Genomic DNA, 15,731 nt, shown 5'->3' with positions numbered 1-15,731 from the left:
TTTCATCTCTCTCTCTAAAGACTCTGGCTGCGCTTTAAAAACCTTGATTAAAGCAGTCGAAGGCAGCCAGAAAAAAAACGCAGAAAGTTACTCGTTATTCATCATTTTATGAAGGCTCGAAGCTTTGCAAATGCAGCCAACGGGGATAAAGTTTGTTCTAATGAACTTCTGGCTGAAATGGGATTGCTTGTAATGTTTTGATGATAAAGGGAAACTATACCCTATTTATAACTGTGGTTACATTCTGCTTTATGTTCTTTTAAGTATTCACTAAGATATATAGTGCAGGCAGTCTCCAGAGGAAGATATTCATTAATATTTGTGAAGTCTGAAATGGTGCCCCCCAGTGGATGCTGGGAGCTGTAGCTTTAAAGAACTAGCAGGACCATAGGGATCTGTTCCATTAAGTACACATCATTTTGTTATTAATGTTCCACACATTCCCCTCTCTCCTCCTCACTTTCACATCCTGCACTAACACAGAGGCAGGGGATTGGAATCGCTGCTGTACAGAAAGCAATTGCAGCATGTTGTATGACACTACTAATTTTGCTCTCCATTTACAGGTCTAGTAACCCATAGCAACCGATAAGTTTTTTTCAAACAGGTAATCAACAAATGTTAAGTACCGATTGCTTGCTTTGGGTTACTAGGCTTGCACAAATATTGTACCCTTTTTTACATCGATGGCAGTAATTTATAGCAACCAACCAGCGATATAAGTCTTGGTTAGTGAAGTACTGTCAGGAGAAAGTCTGGTTGGTTTCAGTGGGTTACTGCACTGGGGCTAATTCCCACATTTATTTGTAAAGGGGTATTTTAAGCTTGTACAGGTATGGGACTCATTATCCAGAATAGTCGGGACCTGGGGTTTTCCAGATAAGGCATCTTTCCGTAATTCGGACCTCCTGCCTTAAATCTACTAAAAAAATAATTTAAATGTTAAATAAACCCAATATGATTGTTTTCCTACCAATAAGGATTAATTATACCTTAGTTGGGATCAAGTACAGGTACTGTTTTATTATTACAGAGAAAAGGGAATAATTTAACCATGAAATAAACCCAATAGGGCTGTTCTGCCCCCAATAAGGGGTAATTATATCTTATTTGGGATCAAGTACAGGTACTGTTTTATTATTACAGAGAAAAGGGAATCATTTAACCATTAAATAAACCCAATAGGGCTGTTCTGCCCCCAATAAGGGGTAATTATATCTTAGTTGGGATCAAGTGCAGGTACTGTTTTATTATTACATAGAAAAGGGAATCATTTAACCATTAAATAAACCCAATAGGGCTGTTCTGCCCCCAATAAGGGGTAATTATACCTTAGTTGGGATCAAGTACAGGTACTGTTTTATTATTACAGAGAAAAGGGAATAATTTAACCATGAAATAAACCCAATAGGACTGTTCTGCCCCCAATAAGGGGTAATTATATCTTAGTTGGGATCAAGTACAGGTAGTGTTTTATTATCACAGAGAAAAAGGAAATCATGTTTAAAAACATGTAAATTATTTGATTAAAATAGAGTCTATGGGAGATGGCCTTTCCGTAATTTGGAACTTTTTGGATAATGGGTTTCCGGATAAGGGGTCCAATACCTGTACTTGTTAATCAGTATATATATTGTGATAATTCAAATTGTCTTTCTTGCATTAGTGCAATAGCACCCATGGTGCCTTGTCTTCCACAGGGAAATCGTTCTCCTAACAGATGAGTAAGTGCCTGAAAATGCCCTGGCATTGGCACAAATATGAAACATTTTAACCTCCTAATCGCATTAAATTGTCTTCTCCTGCATTAGATTTCCCTAGGAGTCTGACACAGCCAACGCTGTGTGATCACCTGTAAAGTGCATTGTGCCAAACCATGTTCTTTAAATAACTAACGTTTCATTTTTTTTTTTTTACTTGCAGAAATGGAGGAACTCATAGTGGAACTGCGGCTGTTTCTCGACTTGTTGGACCATGAATTTCTCACAACAACAGTCAGAGAGAAAAAGACTTTAATAAGCAACATCCTGTACAGGATTCAGTCGGCCAGAGGTGAGCATATAAGGAGTTAGGTGAGGGGGCCCATTCATGCCAGAGGGGAGCATATACGCATAGGGGTCCCATTCATGCCAGAGGGGAGCATATAAGCTTAGGGGACCCATTCATGCCAGAGGTGAGCATATGAGGAGGGGGGGGGCACATTCATGCTAGAGGGGAGCATATAAGGATAGGGGGCCCATTTATGCCAGAGGGGAGCATAGAAGAAGGGGGTGCCCATTCATGCCAGGGGGAGCATATAAGAAGATGGTGCCCATTCATGCCAGAAGGAAGCATATAAGAAGATGGTGCCCATTCATGCCAGAGGGGAGCATATAAGGGGATGGGGCAAATTCAAGCCAGAGGGGAGCATATAAGGATAGGGGTCCCATTCATGCCGGAGGGGAGCATATAAGGATAGGGGGCCCATTTATGCCAGAGGGGAGCATAGAAGAAGGGGGTGCCCATTCATGCCAGGGGGGAGCATATAAGAAGATGGTGGCCATTCATGCCAGAAGGAAGCATATAAGAAGATGGTGCCCATTCATGCCAGAGGGGAGCATATAAGGAGATGGGGCAAATTCAAGCCAGAGGGGAGCATATAAGGATAGGGGTCCCATTCATGCCGGTGGGGAGCATATAAGGATAGGGGTCCCATTCATGCCAGAGGGGAGCATAAAAGGATAGGGGTCCCATTCATGCCAGAGGGGAGCATATAAGGATAGGGGTCCCATTCATGCCAGAGGGGAGCATATAAGGATAGGGGTCCCATTCATGCCAGAGGGGAGCATATAAGGATAGGGGTCCCATTCCAGAGGCAAGCATATAAGGAAAGGGGGGCATCCATGTCACAGGGCTTATCTTGCCCTTCTGCAGATGGAGACACCAAGACACCAAAAAAATTAATGTATTATATGGGCTAGTTGATCTTTATATTAACATATAGTATGTTGTAGAATGCCCCATTCTTAGAAACATTTCAAATTGATTTTATTTTTTCTTGCTTCTTGAAATATTTGCCTATCTGTCTCTTGGTTGTTGGTGGAGTTACTGACCCTGGCAACAAAAATCATATTTTCTGTAAAGCTTTATTTGTGTTACTGTTACTTTTTTTATTAATTAATCTTTTATCTTTTTGACTTTGAAACTTCTTCCTGGTTGCTAGGGTAAGTAAAAGTGTAGAAACAATAGAACTAGAGAGATGCAGAGCAAAAATGTTAAATAATGCTAATTTTCTGCTGAATTACTCTATCATGGCTAATAACAAGCTAATAATTGGGTATTATTGGGTAAAACGTGCCAATTTACATGGTAATTCTTGTTGCCCCTGCCCCATTGCACTATATGTGACATGCGTGAGAGTAATACAGAAGTTACTTTATCTTTATAATTGCTGACAGAAGGCAGTTGAAGTTAAAATATGCATTGTGTGCTGTTTATTTCAGTTGTTTGCTAAATTATTTACTAGAAGTGAGTGAACTTGGATGCTCTGGTTTAAATTAGGGAGAATGTAGCTCATTAGGCACATTACAATGGCTTGGTGATAAATCACTTGTTCAGCTCATCCTAGTGCGCTGGACCACAAATAGAAATATGCTATTCTGATCCTAAATCCTGCTAGATACCATTTCCTAAATGTTATTCAGATGTTTCCTTGTTTTGCCAAAGTTTTACAACACATATATATGTTTTGTTTTACCTTTCTTACAGAATCTGAACTGAAGAACCATAACCACAGAGCCGAGATGCCCTGCAGTGTGCCTGCCCCACCTCAGATGCCTCTGCCAGAAATCCCTCAGCAGTGGTTGGTAAGAACTGCCCCATGAAGTGTTTAAAGAAGAAGTAAATAACCCCCGTCCTATAAGGCGTTGTCCTATAAGGTGCTTAAATAAGAAGTAAATAACCCCCGTCCTATAAGGCGTTGTCCTATAAGGTGCTTAAATAAGAAGTAAATAACCCCCGTCCTATAAGGCGTTGTCCTATAAGGTGCTTAAATAAGAAGTAAATAAGCCCCAAGGTTGGTGGCTGCCTTGTTTGGCTATTTTACAACCAGTTTTAGGTTTCATGGCAGTCATCAGTGGCTAGGAGCATGTGGAAAGTGTTGGGTCCGAGCCCACCAGCAAGACATGGGAAAGGTGAAGAAAATAAATAAATAGGTATATGTATGTTATAGATTGCCCCGTTTTTCAAAACTGCAATTAGTCTTCATTATTTATTTTTTTTATAGTTTATGAATTACTTGCCATCTGCTTTTACCTCTTTCCCACTTTCAAATTGGGGTCACTGACCCTGGCAGCCAAAAATGACTGCTTTGTGAAGCTAAATGTTATTATTATGTTTTATTGCTTATCTTCCTATTTACCCCCTCATTTTTTTTATTCTATATTCCAGTCTCCCATTCAAACCACTGCCTGGTTGCTAAGGTGAAAAAGACCCTAGCAACCAGATAGCTGCTGAAATGCTGAACTGGAGAGCTTCTGAACAAAAAGCTAAATACCCGAAAAAACACAAAAAATAAGTTAAATGTACAGTGCACAATGGTACATTTATACTGGCACTGTACATTCTTTGTTTGCCCGTATTTAAAGGGTTGATGAAAAGTGTTCTTTAGCTTTACATCAGTGGGTCATAGGGTAACAGGAAATACCCCCGGGGCAAAGATGCAGTGAATAAATGGATGACATATTGACTAAAAATGCAAACAATAAATATGACGAAAGCACACAGAACTTGCCCTCAACAAATATTTCTGGTTGCTGTGGAAACTGAACATAGATAGGAAAGAAAATACTTCAAAACACTAACAATAAGTAATTTAATAAACAGATGGTCACAGTGGGCAATGCTATTTCTATCATCAACAAAGATAATATACCCTGTAGAAAGATATCTCTGTTTTTAGTTGACTGAAAGTTAATGTTTGGGTAAACTTTGCCTTTAGTTACCTCTCAGGACACAGGGTGGGGAGAATGCTGTAACATCAGCAATCCTGTCAGCATGGCCTCGGTTCCTTATACTTGGATGGGTAGCAGAGCAGTAATTTGTTCCAGAATAACTGAACCTGGGGTCATTATGAGAAGAGCTTGGAATGCACAAAGGGGTGGGAGCCGCAGAATCTCCCTGCACATTGTTGGCTTTTGCTTCCTCACTGTGTCAGCACCCAAATTTCTCTTCTGTGCAATGGTTGGGTCACAATTCAGACTCGCCTACAAACAGACCCTTTCCCTTCCGAGGGGTAAATTTACACTCAAAGTCAAACCATCTGTACTCCAAAACAGAGCCTCCTGTAGGCTGCCAGTCCAGATACCGGCTAAAAAATAGCCAATCCCAGCCCTTAATTGGTATCCTCAGGTACATATTTCATGCTTGTGTTGTTCCCCAACTCTTTTTACATTTGAATGTGGCTCAGGTTAAAAAGGGGGGTTGGGCATCCCTAATTTAGATGAAGCAGGGATTTACATCTGATCTGTTTTATGCTATCTATTTTTATAGAGACCTACATTGTTCTGGGGTATAGTTTTTCTTTAAAGGGAAATCACTTATATTGTAGAGTGGATGTTGATTTTCCCATTGGATTGAGGACTAGGAACCAAACAATTGGATCAGCCCTCGGAGTGGGTATATCAGTGAAAGAACGAGCAGTTGTGTATGGCCAGCTTTAAGCACATCAGCCTTTTTTCTTTAGCATTCCCTGCAGTTGGAATCCTGGACATGTAGAATCAAGGGTTCCTCAAGAACTGAGGCAGAGAAGGTGAATACAACCATTAAGGTTACCCCTCCAGCTGTTGTTGATCTATAAATCCCATGATCATTCCTTAGCCTCTAAGTGACAAATTACACAAATAAGAGTTGTTTTAAGTCCTCCACTGTGACTTGTGCCATGGCTGTTGATTCATTTGCTCAGCAAACTGGCAATAGGAGCACTAGGTGTAAGTGCCATTCCATGCCGCCTTCTGCTCGCCCATGTATGTAACTTTCTCTTAAGCAGAGCATGCTACATCCAATCATCAGACTAAAGGATACAGGCACAAGTTCTGGAGTGTCAAAGAGCACATATAAAAAGGACATACAGTAGTACCAACAGGAGGTGCAAACTGCTCCGTGTTCCTTGCACTGGGAGCCTGCAAGAGAGCTACAGCTGGCCCAGTGTGATCTCTTCTGTGATCTGTACACAAATATTTGTAGCTTTAAATGTCAGGTGCATTACGGGGGAAAAAATACAACTTTACACCTTACTCCATAGTAAAAAAGTCCTAAAGTCATCCATCGTGGCCTAGCTGAATTCTGGCCAAACAGTCAACCTGTGGCTGCCTGACTGTCGCTGAACTTCCACATTTACAATCAGAATACAGTGAGCTCTGCTGGTGAGCCCTGTCGTCCCTGCAACATTGGCTATGGGGTTACGGGGTGGAACATAAACATTCCAATCCTATGAGCAAATGCAGACGTACATAACAATGAAGCTGGTGAGAAGTCCAACTCATAGGAAATACCACGCCGGCAGCCTTTATGGACGCCATTGTTAATGTAGATATTTTGTAGTGTTAACGGCACTGGTGTCTGTTCCATTGCTTGTGCAAAGATTTCAAAGCTGATAGAAAAGATCGACTACTGTAATCCTACTAATTTATGAAGCCCTCCATCAAAGATGGTTTTTATTGGTGTCTTGCCCTGTGCCCTGGCTACATAGACTGCTAAACAGTCCCTTTTTAAACTGTATTCTTACACCCTGCTCATTAAAAGGGAGTCATTGTTAAAGGGTAAGTCCACCTTCACAATTAAACAAGAATCCCAAGTGACAGGTTCCTGGAAGGTGGCCTGAATTAAGCTCTCATGTCTCTAAACACGACTTCCCACAACCATAAATAAATGTACCTTTTGTAGCACTCACCCAGCACCTGATCTGGGAACTAGCAGTTGTAGTGTCACCCATTGTAACCTACAACACTTATATTCTTTTATTTATGTCTGTAAGTTAGCCTTCCATTTAGATTGTAAGCTCTACGGGGCAGGGACCTCTATCTTCTTGTCTCTTTGATTCTTAACTTATTGCAACTGCACCTTGTATTTATTGTTATACTTTGTATTTATCTATTATTATTTAATAACCCCCTGTTGTATTAATCTATTCTACTGTACAGCGCTGCGTACATAAGTAGCACTTTATAACTAAAGATATACATACATAAATATAAAATAGAATCTCTTCTCAGCATCAACAAAGTTGGGATAGGATTTTGTCTTTTATCTATACATTCCATGAGATTTCCATCCATTGCTAGTTATTGTTTAAAGTTTTGAGCTATTTTTCTTGGTCCCAGAAAGACTTTCACTGTTCTGTTTGAGTGGGCCTATTCATTTAAAACCAAATAATAAGACCATTTAAGCAAGAAACGTTCCTTGTCGGGCCTATTAGCAATGTAGCCTTCTATATCATCTTGAAAGAACAGCAAGTGCACTCGTAAATTGATTCCATCTGTGTTGACATTGGCTCAGCATTCTGGTCCAGCCTAACTGTGTAGTAACCAGTTCTATCAAGGTATCTACTCAAGGCATGAACCCTTTCAGCTTTCATTTCCCTCATCTTTGTTTCCTGTTATTTCTTGAAGGAAGTCTGTACATATAATGAGAAAAAGCCTGTTTCACACTGAAGCATGGAAGACATGCAGAATGTGGCACAATGTTTTATTCAGCCTTTTTCTTATAAAACTTATGGGATTCATTACTAAATTACTGAAAATGAATTGAAACTTTTGAACAAGGGCATAAATGGGAAATGTTTCTAAATGATGCGGTTGTGTGGGTTTTTGGTTCTACTTAATAGATTATATATAGCGTATAATGTACCCCCTGTTGTAAAATATAAGGATTTTATAAGTCACAGAGTTCGATCAGCATATAAAAGCACAAAATTTAAGGGCGTTTGCTTTTATACAGGTCGTGGAACACCAAGGCTTCTAATTATTATTATATGATACAACAGTTGCTGGCTTTTCTTCTGAGCACTTTTACAGTTTACATTATTTTCATGTAGTCCTGATACTAGCAGTTTTATATGGCTAATATTGGGAATTTGTAACAAGAAGCTGCTTTTGCTAGATATTTAAGTTAAGGTGGCCATACACGTTTCGATCTGCTTGTTTGGCAAGGTTGCAAGCTGATCTTCTTCAGATATACCTGCTGTTTTAATTCAATCGTTTGACCCTAGGGCCAATAAGTCGAATTAAAACAGTGGGTATATGGACCGTTGGACCAAGGACTTCGTCAACGAGCTGATGCAGTCCCTGATCCAACGGGAAAATCAAACCTGCCTGATCGAGATCTGGCCAATTTAAGGGCAGATATTGGTCAGGTAGTCCCATCGGGGTGCCCATACATGGACAAATAAGCTGCCAAATTGGTCTGAAGGACCCGAATTGGCAGCTGAAATCTGCCTGTGTATGGCCACCTTTACTGATGGAGGAGACATCTCCTGTTGCTTCTCTGCTCAGTTCCTCTCATTGTATTTTGCCAGACAGAACAGCAGGGAACCTTTGTTGCAAATTCAGCATATTAGCTGTGTAAAACTGCCAATATCATGCAAAAAATGTGAGCAACCAGGCTTACTGTGTGGCTAGTCATAAGAGACTGTTTTAGTATCAATTTCTGTGTATGCAAAATCTCTGCCTGAGAACTGTAGATAGTGGAGATGAGCAGGTCGACCTTGGGTTGTAGGTACTTGTTTTCTGTGTGGTCGGTATATACGACCCTTCCCCACTACCTATTATTTTCACTTTTTAGCCCTTCTTTCTGTGGCCTGTTTGAGTTTGAACAATGGCTTGATGCTGAGAGTAAGGCCAGGTGTGGGTTGTAATTGGGTGGGTTAGGGTTGGACATCTGTTTGAAGGGTTAGACTTCACCTCTATTTATTTCAATATCTCGTCATTATTTGGCAAACATTTGGGTTGTTGTTTCATCCATTGGTAACATTTTTTGCTGTGTTATGTCAGCCTCCAGATAATGGACCTCCTCCCCTTCCAACATCCTCCCTTCCCGAGGGCTACTATGAGGAAGCGGTACCGCTCAGCCCTGGAAAGGCTCCAGAGTACATCACTTCCAGTAAGTAATTCCCAGTCAGAACGTATTATGTCTTATTGTATTTATACAGTGTAATTCCCTCCACTAAGTGGCACACAGAGCAGTTTTGGGTTTGGGTCTTCTGCTTTATTTTTTTACTACAATGCAGTGTCAGTAGAACCAAAAGGGCCTACTAATAATCCCCCCCCCCCCCATGTTTCACATGTGAATTTCCTGCTTTCTATTGATAATCAGTGAATAAGTGTCATTCTGTAGAATGCATGGGTAATATATAATAGAAGGCACACAGGTTGCCTAGGTCTAGTAACCCATAGCAACAAATAAGATGTTTGTAAGTGCTACCTTTTGATCGATGACGGTTATTGGTGACTGTTACATTTTAAAGGAGAGATATATGTTCTGAACCTGAGACCTGTAATATTTCAGTTTAAAGGGCTAGTTCACCTTGAAGTAGAATGCTACTCCTAGCAGCGTTACTATTTTTTATTATTATTTTTTTTTGTTTTCATTTGCCTTCATCTTTTGCTTCTTTACAGCTTTCAAATGGGGGTCACTGACCCCGCCAGCCAAAAACTATTGGTCTGTGAGGCTGCAATTTTATTGTTATTGCTACGTTGTATTAATTTTCTTTCTATGCAGGCCTTCTCTTGCCAGTCTCTTGTTCAAACCACTGGCTGGTTGATAGGGTAAATAAGACCCTAGCAACCAGACAGCTGCTGAAATACCAGAGCAGAGCTGCTACCAAATAAAACACCAAAAAAACCTCATAAAAAATGAAAGTATCTTAGAATATCACTGTCTACATCATGCTAAAAGTTTAAAAGTGAACTATCCCTTTAAGTACAGACATTTTCAAGGTTCTTTGGGGTCAGTTCCCAGGTATGCACGCATTACAGGGTTAAAAATAAATGGGTTAATGTAGGCAGCAAGGAGTCCTCTTTTCACCCCCACGCCTGACAGCGGTAATATAATCCAGACCTTAGTGAGCCTCTTTCATTTTCTAATGATTTAGCTTGGCGCGACTGTGAAGGCTTGGCACCGAGGAGCGCAGCTTGCCCTGCCATGCTAATGACTGTCACGTCTCCGGCCAAACATTTGCACAGATACAACTGTATCCCGCTTAGTTGCTGACACAGCCTCTGCGAGAAAATAAATAACAAAGCATTATTTCGGTTGACAAAACACAATCTCTAGGAAAACAAAAATGATATTATTAGATTTTTGTGGTCCGAATCGCTCATGTGAGTCAAATGACCGGCCCGATCCCTCGCAGAACGTCAATAAAAGCCCAGAATTGCTGCTTCTCTGCGGGACTAGAACATTCTTCCCAGCTGGGTGTCCGCATTAAAGCAAAGTTCTCTGTTTTGTGTGGAAATCATTTGTTTTAGCAAAAGAGCTGGATGATGGCCATGCTGGGATATGGTTTTACATCAACATGAAAAAGATTTATACACACGTGCAAAGCAAGGAATGAAAGGGACGGGGAGTTTCTAGCTGGCCCAGTTCTTGTTTATTCTCTTGAATATAGAAAATATTGAAAAATAGAAATATGAAAAAGTCTCGTAGGGATTATTTATTAATAGAGAAATAGAAAACGCTGCAGTAAATCCTGAACAGCAAAATAAGTTTTCACACCAATAACTGACGTTAAAGCTGGGTTTCAGGAATATCTAGGAGTCCAGACTGGGTCCTCCCCTAATCTCACCTTAAATGGCCTTCGGGTTGAGCCCCACTGCCACTTTTTAGGCCCCCTTCCTAAGGGAACTAATCTGATTCCTAGAATGTGGGGGCCACAGCCAAGATTAAAGGATCCCTATGGAGCCCTAGGCAGCTCTCTTTGCTTTCTCTGTCTTTGAAAGCCAACATATGATTGGTTGCTGTGGGTCACAAAGCAAGCCTTGCATCAGTTATATTGCATGTATTTGCCCTTAATAGGCCAACATTCCTGCCATTGCCTGTCTTAAGGTCCCCATACACGGGCCGATAGTAGCTGCCGATATCGGTCTCTTGCCCGTGTATGGGCTCTTCCAAAGGGCCAGATCTCGATCGGGCAGGTTCGAAAACCTAGTTGGATCGGGGACCGCATCAACGAGCCAATGTGGTCCCCGATCCAACTAGGTTTTCCAACCTGCCCGATCGACTTTACCTAGGCCCATCATTATAATTCGATTGTTTGTTACCCTGGATTCTCCCGATATCGCTCACCCTTAGGTGGGGGATATCGGGAGAAGATCCGCTCGCTTGGCGACATCGCCAAGCGAGCGGATCTGCCAGTGTATGGGGACCTTTACTCATGAAACACCATCAACTCATGGATCTTCATCAGGGCAACTCATAACAAACAGTCCCAACAACCCCTCCTCCCACCAGAGTTGCACTGGGAGCCCCAGTCTTGAGGTCACTGTCAAGTCCTCCAAAGAATACGCAACGCCACAACCTCCAACATATCTTGTCATTTCCAATGCAGCAGAGATCAGGAGGGGAGGTTTTTTCTACACTCGCGGATGCATTCTTCTGTAGCCGTCATAGCTGTTAGCCTTACCCAATATTATTATACATGGTCTGTTTGCTTATATATGATCATGAGACTCCTTGATGAGTTCATATCTTTTACAATAGGTAGCTGTGTTGTTTTCTATATTATTAGGAAAACTATACCCCCAATCAATGTAGGCCTCTAGAAAAATATATTGCATAAACAAGCTCATATATATATATATATATATATATATATATACACATACACTAAAAATATACTTTTAGTAGTAAAAGAGTAATAGTAAATAAATGTGGATATGTGCTTTGCCCAGTCCTATGTCTTTGTGGTACAGGTCCTTTAATGCTGTATTTCTGTATTTACACATTTGTTAACTCTTTGGATCCCTAGCCTAAGCTTTTTGTGTCCTTATACAGACTATGACTCGGATGCCATGAGTAGCTCATATGAATCCTATGATGAGGAGGAAGAGGATGGTAAAGGGCAGAAGAAAAGGCTTCAGTGGCCTTCCGAAGAAGCATCTATGGATCTTGTAAAGGATGCCAAAATTTGTGCTTTCCTTCTACGGAAGAAAAGATTCGGCCAGTGGACCAAACTGCTGTGTGTCATCAAAGACAACAAATTAATGGTAATTAGTTACTTTACTATGATATCTGCCTTCAATGGTGGACCTTTGTTAGTAGTTGTTACTACTTTTAAGGGACCTGTCAAGTTTAAAATAATTAAAAATAAATGTACAACTGTACAGTGCTTTTCAAAGCACTTTTTTGCAATTTACATTTATTTTTCCATTTCAAAGCAATTAAATTGTTTATTGACTACTAATATAATGAATTGTGTAATAACATTGCCACCTGCTGGTCAATTCCTGTAATTGTACAGTCAAAGACATGTACCTTCAGATGGAAAACAGAAGAGTGTTCTGATGTTGCTCTGCGCAGGAAAGAGATGGGGAAAGGACATCTCAGGCTTCTGATCTCCTCAGTAACACCAGATTGGTTACCAGTTGCACAACCCCTTATATTAATAGATAATAGTATCATGGTGGCTGGTCTCATAGATGCATAGCATATTCTGAATTGAGAAAGCCAGTTGGATGACTAGTGAAACATTTTTAAGAAAATCACAGCAAGTCCACTTGATTTGACATATTAATACAGATATACCATGATCTGGATGAATGAGAACTTTTACAGACATGTTGATTGTTGTGGTTTCACTGGCAGAAATAAATGTGGTAAGGTCCCGAAACTGAAATACCTGATCTAATCTAATGTCAGTTAGGGTAGTCATTGTTTCAGATTTCACATGTGTTCCCTCTGTTATTCTTTGAAGGGTTGACTTTAAGGGTGAAGACACACAGAGCTACTAGTAGCAGCTACTTGTTGTGGCTACTAAAATAGACAATGTTCTGGCACACGGGGAGATTAGTCGCCCGCAACAAATCTCCCTGTTCGCGGGCGACTAATCTCCCCGAATTGCCATCCCACCGGCGACAAAGTAAGTCGCCGGTGGGATGGCAAGTCATGGCAACTCTGGGAGATAAGTCGCCCGCGAACAGGGAGATATGTCGCGGGCGACTAATCTCCCCGTGTACCAGAGCCCTTACTGATAACTGACTCTACGTGTGTTTTAGCAGAGGCAATTCTCAGTATTGTCTATGGAAAGGTATTTTCTGGCATTTAGTAGCCGTGAAAAAGTAGCTGCTACTAGTAACTCCTTGTGTCTTCACCCTAAGGGCTCTGGCACATGAGGGAGTTTAGTCGCCCGTGACAAATATCCCTTGTTGCGGGCGACTAAACTCCCCGATATGAGTATGACATCCCACCGGCGAAAAGTGTGTTTTCCACTGATACATGATACAGTACTATACCCTTAGCAGTACCTTTTGCACTTTTTTATTTTTCTAAAAAAAAAAAAAAAAACCAGTGCGATATAACACTATTTCCTTTCTTTCGTAAGTGCTACAAAACCTCTAAGGACCAGCAACCGCAGATGGAGCTGCCGCTGAACGGCTGTGCGGTCACTTATGTACCAAAAGACAGTAAGAAGAAGAAGCACGAGCTGAAGGTTACTCACCAAGGGACCGATGCCTTAGTTCTTGCAGTGCAGAGCGAGGAACAGGCCGAGCAGTGGCTGAGGGTAAGAGACACACCGACTGCGATGGTGAACACTAGGCATTGCCACTTACTGTCCCAGGCCTACAAACCCATTTCTTTTTTTTTTTTTTTTAATTATATTTTTATTGAATTTTAATCCTAGTACAAATATAGATCCATTTGAACATATGGTTGTATAGAAACACGGTAAGGCAAGAAAAAGGCAGGTCGAATATACAATCTCTAGCCTCCTATACATTCGGTTAGCGAAATCCAGCTGGTGGAATCATAAGAGGTTCTTGTGTTGCGTGGGCTGGTTGTTACCCATAAAACAGTGGATCGTCCGGCACAATAATTGAAACATTATAACAAGGGGGTAAAAAGGAAGGTGTCAATTTGGGAGGGAGAGGGATAAAAGGGGATATATAGCTACAAACCCATTTCAACCAATCAGATGTTGACTTTTGCTGTTTTGGATGGTCTAGACCAGTGCTGTCCAACTTCTGCGGTGCCGAGGGCCGGAATTTCTCGCACATACATGGTGGAGGGCCGCTAATGGAAGCCACTCCCCCATTTTAAACCACACCAACTTCAAACCACACCCATTTTATCACAATGGTGGTAGTGCAGCAAAAACCCAAATGCTTGGTCCTCACTGCAGGGATATAAACCATCATTCATATGTGAAAGAATTATATTATGTCATATTATGACACACCCTAAAATCCATATGACTCTTCCCCTGTGGATAGCATACTCTGCCTGCCATATGCTGCCTGTGTGTGCCATACTCTGCCCTACCCTGCCTGTGTGTGCCATACTCTGCCCTACCCTGCCTGTGTGTTCAATACCCTCCCTGTCCTATGCTGCCTGTTTGTGCCATACCCTCCCTGCCCCAAGATACCTATGTGCCATACTCTGCCTACCCTATGCTGCCTACACACAGGCCTGAGGTGTGAACAGTTGAACAGTGGGGGTGATTACAGCCTGAGCCTGAGGTGTGAACACTGCAGGGGGTAAACAATGCATAGATTACAAGGTGTGAACAACACAGGGGATTACATGTATAAACAATACAGAGGGATTACAGCCTGAATCTGAGGTGAGAGCCATGCAGGGGGGCAGTTAATCTCAGTACTGATACCATTTAAAGCTTATACAAGGATAAACCATCAAAGCAGCCAGACAGGTGGGGGGGCCACACAGAGGGGGGTCGGCCCGCGGGCCGCCAGTTGGACAGCACTGGTCTAGACCAGTAAATGCTAACTGTTGATTGGTTGTTATGGGTAACTAGACCCGCAGCAAAATGTAATGGCAATTGAAATGTTTACTCCAGGTCTAGTTACCCATAGCCACCAATCAGCTGGTTTATTCTACTGGTCTGCTTGTCGGGCAACCCATGTTTGCTCCGTTGTGAATAAACTCAAATCAGCTAAAAATATATTTGACTTGTTAGGATTTACAGAACATTTACATGGAAACCCCACCTAAATAAAGGGTAAATTCTCCCTTTAAGACTGTGTTGTCCTAATTCTTACTTGCTATGGGTAATTCAGTCACTCTTTCACATTTTTGGGTGCTGGATTATTATCATCACAGACATGCTGGGGCCACATCTGACCCACCATCTTCCAATTAGACTCTTATACTGTACAGCATACTAACAAAAAAAAGACTTCACCCTTACTTTATACAGTATTATTACTTGTCAGGAAAATTCCTGCTGACTCACGGCCTTACTACCATTCATTCAGGGATCAACTTTATGTTTCCGAATATGCCGGAGGCCTGTGTCTGAAGGCTTTTTTGGAGCACTGCACAGTATTCCATGTAATTCATTTGAGTAACATTTCCAACTATAACACATTAATGCGTAAAACCTCCATCTGAGCTTCATTTGGAAAATACCTTCCTTTTTTCCCAATGTATTACTTCATAAAACTGCAGCGAGTTAGAGAATGAGGCGTACGATCTGTAGAAGCCCTCTCTGGCATGGCAAGTTGGCACGGGGCACGGCCAAA

General features: G+C 41.4%; 1 protein-coding gene across 5 annotated transcripts in view; it reads left to right on the top strand.

The window, feature by feature from the left end:
* afap1 (actin filament associated protein 1) overlaps positions 1–15,731 on the top strand; it is a 98,853-nt gene that overhangs the window by 41,373 nt on the left and 41,749 nt on the right. For all 5 annotated transcript variants that reach the window (XM_004911244.4, XM_004911245.4, XM_004911246.4 and 2 more), the window contains exons 2-6: positions 1,924–2,052; positions 3,748–3,845; positions 9,027–9,135; positions 12,028–12,239; positions 13,574–13,753. In XM_004911244.4, coding sequence (XP_004911301.1) covers positions 1,924–2,052; positions 3,748–3,845; positions 9,027–9,135; positions 12,028–12,239; positions 13,574–13,753 — 728 coding nt within the window. The remainder of the gene's footprint in view (positions 1–1,923; positions 2,053–3,747; positions 3,846–9,026; positions 9,136–12,027; positions 12,240–13,573; positions 13,754–15,731) is intronic.

Source organism: Xenopus tropicalis, chromosome 1, assembly GCF_000004195.4.
Source record: "Xenopus tropicalis strain Nigerian chromosome 1, UCB_Xtro_10.0, whole genome shotgun sequence".
In the NCBI taxonomy this organism is placed as follows: Eukaryota; Metazoa; Chordata; class Amphibia; order Anura; family Pipidae; genus Xenopus; species Xenopus tropicalis.
The sequence above is the reverse complement of the archived record's forward strand: the minus strand, read 5'-3'. Positions and strand labels throughout refer to the sequence as shown.